The 12914-nt window shown below is 49.9% G+C and overlaps 1 protein-coding gene across 1 annotated transcript in view; it reads right to left on the bottom strand.

The window, feature by feature from the left end:
* Positions 1-12914, bottom strand: part of ABCA13 (ATP binding cassette subfamily A member 13) — a 374957-nt gene that overhangs the window by 171063 nt on the left and 190980 nt on the right. Inside the window, exon 41 of the mRNA XM_042927326.1 lies at positions 4692-4785. Within this exon, the coding sequence (XP_042783260.1) occupies positions 4692-4785 (94 nt within the window). The remainder of the gene's footprint in view (positions 1-4691; positions 4786-12914) is intronic.

Genomic DNA, 12914 nt, shown 5'->3' with positions numbered 1-12914 from the left:
CCCCTCCCACATGCCCTGACTTTTACATCTGGCAAATTCTAACACATGCTTCATGGTGGGTGAACCTTAAAGCCATTCTGCTAAATGACATAAGCCAATCGCCAGAGAGCAAACAGTGTAGGCTTCCTCTTACGTGAGGTCTCGAGAACAGTGAGCTTCATACAGATGAAAAGGGGAAAGCTGTCTGCCAGGGGCGGGGAAGGGGGGAGTCAGGGCTTACTGTGTACGGTTTCGGTTGGAGAAGGCGAGAGAGCTCTGGAGACGGCGGTCACGGCTGCAAAATAACGTAAATGTACTGGACGCCACAGAAGAGCACCCGTGAAAATGGTAAAGCTTGTATGAAGCCTATTCTACCCCAGGGAATGAATGAATGAATGAATATTACAGTTCACCACATTCATCAATCATTTGGTGTTCTCCTCTGCTAATAAACTTTTTAGGTGAAAAAAATAAAAATAAAAAGTAAGAATTAAGACTGTGTCTCAGAGACCGACTCAACCAAACCAGAGGGCTCCGAGGGAGCTTCGTGGTGCCGTTCCCTCTGCCCCTCACCATCTCTGCAGAACCAAAAATAGAGAAGAAATTATCTCACAAAAAGATCTGGATTGGGTCTGATGAGGAATACTACTGGAATCCAAGGAAGTTCCACAAAGTTCCCGAGAAAGTAGCTCGTCAGATACGATGTCAGCACGGACGAAAGGTTCGGGAAGAGACAAAAAGTATGATTTATGCAACTAAAGAGGCTAACACACGTGACACAAAAGCTGACAGAAGCCGTGGGAGGAAGAGACAATCGGGCAACGAGCTGGAAACAACAACAGTCCAATTTCACTACTGGATAGAATGAGCTACCAGAACATCAAGGAGGATATCACACACTTGAACAGCTGTGTAGACAAGGCAGACAGAAGGGCATCTACGGAACATACCACCGTCACGACAGATACATACTCCTTTCACAGGCACAAGGAGCACTCTGAGGGTGGACCGTATTTCAGCCCATAAACGAGCCTTAGTAAGTTAAAAAGTTGTAAAATCATACAAAACATTTTCCTCTGGTCAGAGTAGAACGATATGGGACTGTAGTAACAAAAAGAAATCTGGGAAACTCACAAATATGTGGAAATTTGAAAACATAATCTTGGAGCCACCTGGCTGGCTCAGTTGGAAGAAAGAGCTTGAGACTCTTGATGGCAGGGTCGTGAATTCAAGCCCCACGCTGGGCGTAGCAATCACTTAAATATTTTTAAAATAATAGTAGAGGCGCCAGGGGGGCTCAGGTAGTTAAGCGTCCGACTTTGGCTCAGGTCATGATCTCACAACTTGTGGGTTCGAGCCCTGCGTTGGGCTCTGTGCTGACAGCTCGGAGCCTGGAGCCTGCTTCGGATTCTGTGTCTCCCTCTCTCTCTCTCTCTGTCCCTCCCCCACTACCGCCCTGTCTTTATCTCTCTCTGTCAAAAATAAACAAACAAAACATTTTTTAAAGCATAATCTTAAATAACCAGTGTGCCAAAGAAGAAATCAAAGGAAAAGTTTGTAAATACTGGTAGATAAATTAAAGTGAAGGTACAAGATCCGCAGATTGGGGGACCCACGGAAGCAGCATGCAAAGGGGCATTCACAGCTGTAAATGTGAGTGTAAAAGAAGAAAGATCTCAAATCAGGAGAAAAAGAGCAAACCACATCTAATGCAAGTCGAAGGAAATAATAAAAATCAGAGCTGAAATTCATGAAATGGAAATGGAGAATGAACAGAGTATCACTGAAAATAAAAGCTGTTTCTGTGAGATTAACAAAATTGACAACACGTTAGCTAAATTAACCCCCCCCCCCAAAAAAAAGGAAGTGTAAATTTTTAGACTCAGAAATGCAAGATTCTGGTTACTACCAACCCCACCTAAATAAAAGGGATCATAGATGGATGTTATGGACAGCTATTCGCCAATAAATCAGGTAACTCACATGAAACAGACGTGTGCCTAGGAAGACACAAAACATCGAAACTGACTCAGGAAGAGATAAATAATATGAATAGACGTATAACAAGTAAAGAAACCAAAATATTAGTTTCTTTAAAAACTACCTGCAAAGAAAATTCAGACCCAGATGGCTTCACTGGTGAATTCGACCAGACATGTATTAAAGAATGAATTCTTCACAAATACTTCCAAAAAAATACAGGAGGAGGAAGTACTTCCCAACTCATGCTGTAAGGTGAGTAATAAATACCACAATGGCAACACCAGACAAAGACATCAAGAGAAAAACAAAACAGAACTGCAGACTATTATAGACTCAAAAGCCCCAACAAAATACTAACAAATCAAACCCAGCAATCTATTAAAAGAATTATATATCATGAAACCAAGTGGAATTTATTGGAGTTGGTCAATGAAATGCTGCTTTAACACCTAAAACTCAATTCGTGTAATATATCACATCAATAAATAAAGGGCAAAAAATACACATGATCATCTCAGTAGATGCAGAAAAAGCACTTGGCAATATCCCCCCACCCGTTCATGATGAAAACCTCTCATCAAACCAGAAATAGAAATTTCCACGACTGCATAAAAGGCATCCATGAAAACCCCAGGGTTAACATCCCACTTCTCACAATTCCGCAATAAAAGACTTACAACTCCAGAAATAAAATTAGCCCAATTTTTTAAATGGGCAAAAGATCTGAACAGACATTTCTCCAAAATGATGTGCAAACACCGATAAGCTGACAAAGAGAGACTCCATGTCGTCGGCCGTCAGGAGAATGCAAATCAAAACCACCACGAGCAAGCCCCCCCGCCAGCCCCCCGAGATGTCTGGGGTCCACACCATGGGCAGTCACAAGTGGCCAATGGGCAAGTGGGAGAAACTGGATCCCCCTGTCCTGCTTGGGGGAACGTCAACAGCGTGCCTTTAGGTAACAGCTTGACGGTCAGTCCGTCATACGGCTAAATGTGCAATCCAGCAATTCCACTCCCAGGCATGTGCCCAGGAGAAAATACATGCCCGTAAAAACCTTGCACACAAATGTTTGTGACGGTGTATTCTTAAGAGCCAAACACCGGAAGCAATCCAAATGACCAACAGCTAATGGACAAAACGTGGTGTATCCATACAGAAGAAGGGCATCCGACCATCAAAGAAAATGAAGCATTGACACCCATTGCCACATGGATGACAGTCAAGGGGCGCCTGGGGAACGTCAGTCACTTAAGCGTCTGATTCTTGATTTCAGCTCTGGTCGTGATGTCACGGTTCGTGAGTTCGAGCCTTGCATCAGGCTCTGATCTGACAGTGCAGAGCCTGCTCGGGATTCTCTCTCTCTCTGTCTCTCTCTCTCTCCTTCTCTCTCTGCCCCTCTCCTGCTTGCTCTCTTACACTCTCTCTCCCAAAATAAATGAACTTAAAAAAAAAAGAAAAAGGCAGTCAAAAAAGACCACATATTACATGATAACATTTGTATGAAATGCCCAGAATAAGCACATGTACAGAAACAGACGGCAGGTAACAAGTTCCCAGGGCAACGGGAAGGAACAGCTAAGTCGAGGCACATTTTCTTTTCAGGATAAAGGAAATTGTCCCACAGCCGACAGTGGGGAGGGATGCCCAACTCCGAATACACTAAGAACTGCCGAACAGTACATGTTAAGTGGGCGAATGGTGTGGTATGTGAATTATACCTCGGAACAACTGCTTACGTCAGATACGCCCAACCCACTGAATCATTAGGGACAAGCAAATTAAAACCACTATGAGAAACCACTGGAAACCAATTACGATGCCTAAAACAGGTCATTAAAAATACATATTTATTTTGAGAGAGAGAGAGCACGCAAGAGAGCAGGGGAGGAGCAGAAAGAGAGAGAAAGAGAGAAAGAGAGAGAGAGAGAGAGAGAGAGAGAGAGAATCCCAAGCAGGCTCTGTGCTGTCAGTGCAGAGCCTGATGCCGGGCTCCAACTCACAAACTGTGACATCATGACCTGAGCTGAAATCAAGAGTCAGACGCTTATGCCACTGAGCCCCCATGCATCCCCGAAACAGGTTTTTTGAGGCTGGTTACACCAGATCTGCAGGAAGGGGGCAGCTGGCACTTTGTCCCCCTGTCCACCCACCAGCCCGCCCACCTCCAGGGCCCAGCTCAGCACTCGCAGTGTGCCATTGTTCCTAAATAGGCAGCGACAGCCACACCCTGGAAACCACACCTGGCGTCTGCCCCGGCCCCCATGCCCGAGCGAGCAGATGTCAGCACTTGGCACCTAGGTCCACACTGAGGTCTCGCAGGGACAGAAGCCCCGGGAAGGCAGAGCTCCCATCTGGATGCTCCTGGCACGGAGCCCGCGCGTCACAGGCACACAGAGAATGCAGGCTGAGTCGCGTTGTGTGTGACGCAGAGGACACCGGATGACGGATGACGGTCCTCCTTACCCTGATTTTACACAAGAAGAAACCTCTTCTACGGTAAGTCCTGATCTGAAGGAAAGATAAAGCTGCTCGCCAAGCACGCGCTCGCTTTATACCAGTCAGGACGAGACCTTCAGCCTTGCTTCCTGGGCCGTGACCTGTGTCCCCAGTTACCGCCCCGGCTGCCTTCAGTCCCTTCATGTCCCAGCTTTGCGCCGAGCGGCTCTGGGTGAAGGATGCAGACGTCATCCCCTCAGCAGAAATGCAGAGACGTGCCGGGTACTTACAGTGCTCTGGAGGCCCGTGGTCCCGCGGCTCAACGCCGGCTCCCAGAGCAGCGTCCGATTGCTTTTTGGAACCTTGCAGCAGCGTCAGGAACACCTTTATGAAAATTAAAAAAGACCTTCTTATTATCTCCTACCCATTTTCACAACGCACTCCTGGCCTTTAGCCTCAGTCCCCCAGCAAGGTCATTATGACAACAGACACCACACGCCGTTATCTCATGAGCTTTTCCCATCACTGGCCTGGCGGTAAGGCCGCCCGGTTCTCCGCAAGCTGGTTGTAAGGCTGCTCCGGGGATACAAGGCGAGGGAAACCTGACCGTGGACCTCAGGGCATTTACGGGCATGGTGGGGTCAATCCAAGCAAGAAGCAGGCAGGGCAAAGGAGGCGCCCACGATACAGTGTCCAAAGCAACGGGGAGCTGTGACTGGCTACACCAGAGTCTTAGAAGTTCAGAGATGGGGGCGCTTGGGGGGCTCAGTTGGTTAAGCATCTGACTCTTGATCTCAGCTCAGGTCAGAGTCTCACAGTTTGTGGGTTCAAGCCCCACATCAGGCTCTGAGCTGACAACACGAACCCTGCTTAGGATTCTCTCTCACCCTCGCTCTCTGCTCCTCCCCCATTTGTCTCTCTCTCTCTCTCTCTCTCTCTCTCTCTCTCTCTCTCAAAATAAATAAATAAATTTAAAAAAAAAGTTCAGAGACTGAATGGAGAAACTCGTGACACAGCTTATTTGGCATGGGTGAGACACACTGGTAAGAGCCCCCACTGGACGTGGCGTTTCCACGGGAGTGCCACGTCCCCGGGAGCAGCGTGTTTAAGTAACGGCTTGAGGTCTCTATTCAGTTCATGCTGGAAGCAAAATCCAGTTTCGGTGAGCTCAGATCCAACGACTGGGTCCCAAACCAGCACGAGAGGTGAGAAGCCGCCCGAGCCCTAGAGGCACCTGGAGGTCTGGCAGGTTCCACGGAGAGGTGAGGGGGTGTCCCTAACATACATCGGCAGGTGCGTGGGACCGGCGGCTGGCTCGTGCGTGAACGCCCTGTGCCACCACCACCGCGGGAAGGGCTGGGGCTCAGGGCTTGAGGACGACGCTCCCCACAACACGTCAGGCCAGCGGGCATGGGACCCAGGGCCCACCGTGTCGGCCGCATGGTCTCGGGAGCAGGGGCGGCACTGACGAGCAGCTGAAATTCGGTGGATGACGGCTTCCAGTCATTTGCGCGAACCGCACTTGGCGTTTCCGTAAACAGTGCAACCTCTGATTGCTTATTTAGGGGAGTAAGTACAAAGGTACTGGCTATCTCTGGGTGTTTGGGGGACCCTCCAGCCCGCAGGGAAGACGGGGAGAGGGCACCAGAGAAGAGAAGAAAGCAAGAAGCCTGTGGGAGGGCAGAGACGCATCATTTCTCTGCGTGTGGCTCATTAGTTTGACACAGAATCCCGCTGAAAGAATCCAAGTCCCGCCCCGGTGAAGGGCCACGAGGTTTCACTGGATCCTACGCGGGGACTCTGAATTGTAAGATAACCCCTTGTGGATTCCAGGAAGACCCCGAGGAAAAGAAGCAAACCTCACGACCCCTCGAGTATCACCTGCATCACCACCACCAGGAATAATAGTAACTAACAATTAGTAACAATGCTGTGCCAGTGCGTCACTTCGGGAAACTGTTTGCCACTCTTCCTTTCCCCTCACGATAAACGGTAACAATAAGACGTGTAACAGAGGGGTTGCAAGCAGTGAACGCATTGCTGCATGGCGGAAGGAAAATGCCCAACGGAAGCTCCCACGTCTGGTCCTAGGAGAGGCCAAGCAGGGGGAGGACGAGAAGTACCATGTGGCATGTCCCTGAGGTGTCACTTCAATTCATTCTCAGCCCAACCCAGTGAGACCAGTACTGTTAGCCCCACTAATGAGGAACGCACCTAGGACTGACGAGTTAAGCCTTCACCCAGCGCATTCAGAAAGATACACATTCACCCAGGGCATTTATAGAGAACGAAATTAAAAAGAGTAGAAATAGGGGCACCTGGGTGTCTTGGTCGGTTGAGTGTCCAACTCGTGATTTCGGTTCAGGTTGTGATCCCAGTGTCATGGGATCAAGCCCCACATCGGGTTCTGTGTTGACAGCCTGGAGCCTCCTTGGGATTCTCTCTCCCTCTCTCTCTGCCCCTCCCCTCCTTTATCTCTTTCTCTCAAAAATAAATAAATATTTTTATGGGGTGCCTGGGTGGCTCAGTCAGTGAAGCATCCAACTTCGGCTCAGGTCACGATCTGTTTTTGGGTTCAAACCCCCTGTCGGGCTCTGTGCTGACAGCTTGGAGCCTAGAGCCTGCTTCGGATTCTGGGTCTCCCTCTCTCTCTGCCCCTCCCCTGTTCATGCTCTGTCTCTGTGTCTCAAAAATAAATAAACATTTAAATAAAATTTTAAAAAAGGAATAAAATAAATAGATATTTTTTAAAAAGGGAATTCTTTTTAAAAAAAATTTCTTTAATGTGTATTTATTTTTGAGAGAGAAAGAGAGACAGAGCACAAGCAAGGGAAGGGGCAGAGATACAGAGAGAGAGGGAGACACAGAATCCGAAGCAGGATCCAGGCTCTGAGCCATCAGCACAGAGTGGGACACAGGGCTCGAACCCACGAACCATGAGATCATGACCTGAGCCGAAGTTGGATGTTTAACCGACTGAGCCACCCAGGCACCCCTTAAAAAAGGAATTCTTAAAAAAAAAAAAAACAGTAGAAGCGGTACAAGTCAAGAATTATTCATTGAGAAGAAACTTTCCTCTGTATCTTATTCTAAGTGGAATTTTCATTCAATGATCAAAAGTAATTGTAAATTATATAAAGCATATCTTGATAACACCTTGGTAATAATCTCCATCTTTTTAAATTTCCCCTCCCTTCCCCTTTTCATAACAAGACAGTGTGTGTGTGTGTATGTGTGTGTGCACTTGTGCACGTGTGTGTGCACAAGTATGTGTGGGAGGAAAAGAGACAATAAGGGCAGAGGTCTTGCTGTCCGTGCTCTCAGGGGTCACTGGGGGATGCTGTCGATTACAGCACAACACTAAGTACCGGGGACACCGAGGGGATTCTCCAGCCTCCCCTGCGGAAAGGGAAAGGCAAGGCCAAGACAGAAGGATGCTATGAGCGCCACCTGGTGTCGGCATGCCCTGACTGCAGCCACACCGCCCGGGGACACCTGGCAGCAAGAAAAACACCAAGGTAGCCCAGTGAGGAGAAAGGCCCAAATAAAGGTCAAATTTTTGAACAGCAGTATGACGGTGATTGACGTTTTCAAAAGTCTGAGTTCCCGATGGCGGCTGCCATCCTGGTTATTCTGGGCTGCAAGTCCGGTGCCAAATGGAAGCCGTGAGCCTGTGGTCCTGCAGCCACCCTGGTCAAGGGTCTCAGGGAAACACGGCACCCGGGACGGAACGTGACCCAGGCGGGGAACCCCTGCCCCATGGATGTGGGCGACGGAAGTGCCACGCCGTGGTCTGCACCCTTGCTTTATTATCTGACACACACAATCCCTAACACAACCTTCCGTCAGTATTTGTAGCTGGAGGCCGAACTTGACACGTTTTCCTAAAGGAGCGGAACAGGGAAGCCTACGCCGGGTCTCAGGCGGTCAAGGACAAGGACGCAGCACGCGACCACGAAGTCTCATTACACACAAGCCTGGGAGAGTCCGTTCCACACACGGAACCATCCCTTCACGAGATAGAGCACAAACCACGGGCCGCCTCGCGGGAAGGCGTCTGAGCAGAGACGAGGCGTCTCACATCCGGTGATGCTTCCCGAAGTTTAGGGAGAGCGCAGCCCCCGGGCGTCTGCGGAAGGCCGCCACGGGCACCTCTTCCCGCTCCGACGGCGCCTTCTCCATCCTCACAACGAGACCAGGCCACGGGCCACTGCATGCGAACCACACAGACGCACAGTGGCCTCTTCCAAAGGACAGGCCCCGGAAAGTGGTTTTCTGTCTCACGAGTTCAGAATTTCACGGGAACGAGCTCGGGCTTCCCAAGGCAAAGGGAAATCAGACGAAGACGGGTCAAACTACTCTTACCAACCTTCACCTGAGGTCATCGCATGACCGGAACAGGAGCGAAACAGATGAGGACATTCCGCTCAACAGCAAAAATACCAGCGGTGCAACGAAAACACGGACAGAGGCCCTGAACAGACGTTCCTGCAGAGAAGACACGCGGACGGCCAAGAGGCGCGTGAGGAGATGCTCTGCATCGCTCGGCACCAGGGAAATGCAAATCAAAACCACGATGTGGTGTCACCTCACACCTGTCGGCTAGAATCCAAATGACAAGGAGTGACAGGTGCTGGTAAGGATGTGGAAGAAGGGAATCCCTCGCGCAGAGCCAGTGCGAATGCAAACGGGTGCAGCCACTGTGGACAGCAGCATGGAGGGTCCCCAAAAGGTTAAAGATAGAACTACCCTATGACCCAGCAATCCCACCTCTGGGTAGTTTATCAGAAAGAAAAAGAAAACACTACGTTGAAAAGACACCTGCTTCTCGTGGTCACCGTAGCATCACATACGGGAGCTGAGACATGGAAACAGCCGTAGATGAAGGGGGGATAAAGACGGTGTGGGATATATACACGCAATGAAGTATGACTCAGCCACAAAAAGGAAGGAAATCCTGCCTTTTGCCACAACACTGGGGACATTATGCTAAGTGAGATAAGTTGGACAGAGAAAGGCAAAAACCCTATGATCTCACTCACACATAGAACATTAAAAAAAAAACAGATTGGTGGTTGCCAGGGGAGAGTGGGCGGGGGGGGTGGTGCAAAACGGTCACAAGGAGTCAAAAGATACAAACTTCCACTTAAAAGATAAGTAAGTCCTGGGGATGTGATCTGTAACATTACCACTCCAGTTAACGAGACTGGGCTTTCTATCTGAAAGTTGCAAAGAGAGTAGATTATAGAAGTTCTTTCCGTGAGAAAAATAACCATGTGAGGGTCCCCTGGGTGGCTCCGTTGGTTAAGCGTCTGGCTCTTGATTCCGGTTCAGGTGATGATCTCAGGGTTCATTGAGATCGAGCCCCACATCGGACTTCATGCTGACAGTGTGGAGCCTGCTTGGGATTCTCTATCTCCCTCTCTCTCTGCCCCTCCCCTGCCCACTCTCTCTCTCAAAATCAACAATAAACATTAAAGAAAGAAAAATAACTATATGACATGACGCATGGTAACTTCCAACAGCCATCAGCATCACACATACATACATCAAATCATCATGGCGTACACCCTAAACTAATACGATGCTGTATGTCAATAAAACTAGGGGGAGAAGGTAGAAATCTCAAGGACGCTATCCAGTGCAGAAACAATTTATAATTTAGCAGAAGTATGGATTGAAAGCCTACGGCATTTCTGCTCTCTGTTCACAAAGAACAGTATGTTCAACAGTTTGCAGATTCTTCATCTGAGGACTGAGGTTTTCTTCATTTAGAAGGGCTGCAGGGTCTGAGCACTTACGGCAGCCCGGGGTCACCTCAACACTGATTGTGCCATCAATCCCTCAGACCGCGGGGCTACGTGCACCCCACCACCAAGTAGTCTCAGACCCCCAACTTGACCCGCATTTAAAGTGTCCATTTGATGGACTGTGTCCCAGAGATGGGCAGTGCAAGGTGCCTTCAGCTGAGACGCTGGGGAAATGCATGAAGGCGACCAACTCCGCAAGACAATGACGGCATTGTCCTACCAACAGATGACATCAGCGCAGGGACAGTGTCCAAAGTTGGACCAAAATGTAAACTGTGCTGTGGTTTCGTTTTGTTTTCATTTTCCCAAAAGTAACAGTTTTAAGAAGCAGAAGATAAAACCGTGGGGAGAGCCTACGTGGTAAGGAACAAGAGAGTCACTGGCTAATCCTCTCCAGACGTAGGAGTCTGGGCAGATCTGCCCCTTGGCAGGCCACATGGTGCATACGGTAAGAGTCTACCGTTTCACAGGAGCGTCTGTTCATTCCCGATCTCTGTTGGAACAGATGACCACAAACGTGGATGGAAAACAACAGCGGCTTATCATCTGATAACCCGGGGCTGGTTCCTTCCACGGACCCCACGGGAGAATGAACCCCTTGCCTTTTTCAGCTTCTAGTGGCCGCCTACATGCTCACAGCCCCATGCTCTGTGTTCAAAGCGCATCACCCCAATCCCTGCCTCCACCAAGGCCTCTCCTTCCATCCGTCTGACCTTCACATGTCCTTCTGACGAGCACACTACTCAGCACACGGCTCCACACCGATAATCCAGGATAGCCTTCCCGTCATAAAATCTGTGCAGCGGACAACCACAGGTCCAGGGATTCCGGGGATTAGGATGCAGACATGCTCAGGGCCTTTGTTCAGTCCACCGCAGAACCACGCACCATCGGTGCAGCTTGGAAACCAGGGCCGTTGGTGTGATGCGTCCCCAGACACCGGAGAGACAGTACCAGTCAGAAGCACGGGTGGAGGGTTTTGGCGTCTGCCACAACTGAACTCCAATTCCCGACTTTGGGCGACGGGGCCCCTTTCTCACATGCAGTCCCTCAGTCTCCTTCTGCACAAGGGGATAGGGACTTCAACTTCAGTGCGTTTCTAAATTTGATAAGGCCAAGCTTGGGTTGGATCCACACTGCCCTGTGATGGCTTTTTTCCCCACACACACAACATGAAATGACGGGCCAGCACGGCAGTCAGAGGGCAAATAGCACGTTCGGCACCGAGCTGACACCAGGCTTAGAGCAAGCGGTAAGAACCTGAGGCTGCTTAAATTTAAAAGACCTGGGGCGCCCAGATGGCACAGTCAGTTGAGCGTCCGACGCTTGATTTTGGCTCAGGTCATGGTCTCATGGTTCGTGAGGTCGAGCCCCGCCCTGGCTTCTGTGCTGACAGTGCAAAGCCTGCTTGGGATTCTCTCTCTCTTTCTCCTTCTCTTCCTCTGCCCCTACCTCACTCTGAATCTCATTCTCTCAAAATAAATAAACTTTAAAAAAAGAATTTTAAAGACCTAAGTCTCCAAATGAAGAACCCTGAAATTACTGGGTTTATTGTCCCCCGAGGAGAAAACACAGGGTGTCAGGTGACGGAAGGAACATGTTGGGGCCAGCAGCCTCCCCTCCCCCTTGTCCCTTCCCTCTCAGGCAGACCCGAGGGGGGAAGGGAGGTAGCTCCTTGGCTTTCAGTGGCTGCAGGAAGAACACACCAGATTGGGGCTGGGGCATCCAGGAGGGGCTGGGGGGGGGGCACAGGTTCTGTTCAGGGGGCATTAAAGTTGTGGTGCTCCAGAGGTGTGGGCGGATTGGGCAAACAAGGGGACAGCCTCCGATATGGAAGCTGAGTCTGCCCTGGTCAGGGAGGGAGAGACAAAGACGAAGAGGGGACACTCAAAGAACCCAGTGTGGCTGGCCTGGCCCTGGGGGGTTTCCCTGTGGAGGTGAACCCCTGGCTTTCACCGTGAGGGGAGAAAGAGCAGCAAATGGAGACTGTCCAGCCACCCCCAGGTCAGGACAGGAGCAGTGTTGCCCCACACCACGTGTGCACCTACAGCCGGGCCCCCTTGCAGAAATAGCCGATTCTAGGGTCAGGCGGGGGAATGCGCTTCGGGCGCCCAGAGCACCTGGTGACGTCAGAACATAAGACACTGGAAGATCGTGGGGCTGTGTTAGGGCACAGAGTCAGCACGAAGGAGCGCCAGGGGCTAAACCTGGTAGGACTCCGGCATCCAAGCAAATTAGGATCGCAGCAAATTCTGGCTCACTGCATACGGTGATCCTTACCAATACAAATAAACAAACATGGTGAAGAAAAGCATTCCGTTTCTGTCTAATGCCAACGAAAAAGATGCAGGATGAGTTACAGAACAAGAGAAACCACCACCTGACTGATGTCATGGTCGTAACTGTTTCAGGCCAGGAACATGGGGGGAGGGGCAAAGCAGTGGGATGAAGACTGAGAATTTAAAGAGTCTTCAGGGGGTGCCCGGGTGGCTCAGTTGGTTAAGTGTCCAACTTCGGCTTGGGTCATGATCTCACAGTCTGTGAGTTCGAGCCCCACGTCGGGCTCTGTGCTGACAGCTCGGAGCCTGGAGGCTGCTTCTGATTCTGTGTCTCCTCCTCTCTCTGCCCAGCTCATGCTCTGTCTCTCTCTGTCTCTCAATAATAAAATAAATGTTTAAAAATTTTTTTTTTAAATAAAGAGTC

The sequence above is a fragment of the Panthera leo genome, chromosome A2 (genome assembly GCF_018350215.1).
Source record: "Panthera leo isolate Ple1 chromosome A2, P.leo_Ple1_pat1.1, whole genome shotgun sequence".
Classification (NCBI taxonomy): domain Eukaryota; kingdom Metazoa; phylum Chordata; class Mammalia; order Carnivora; family Felidae; genus Panthera; species Panthera leo.
The sequence above is the reverse complement of the archived record's forward strand: the minus strand, read 5'-3'. Positions and strand labels throughout refer to the sequence as shown.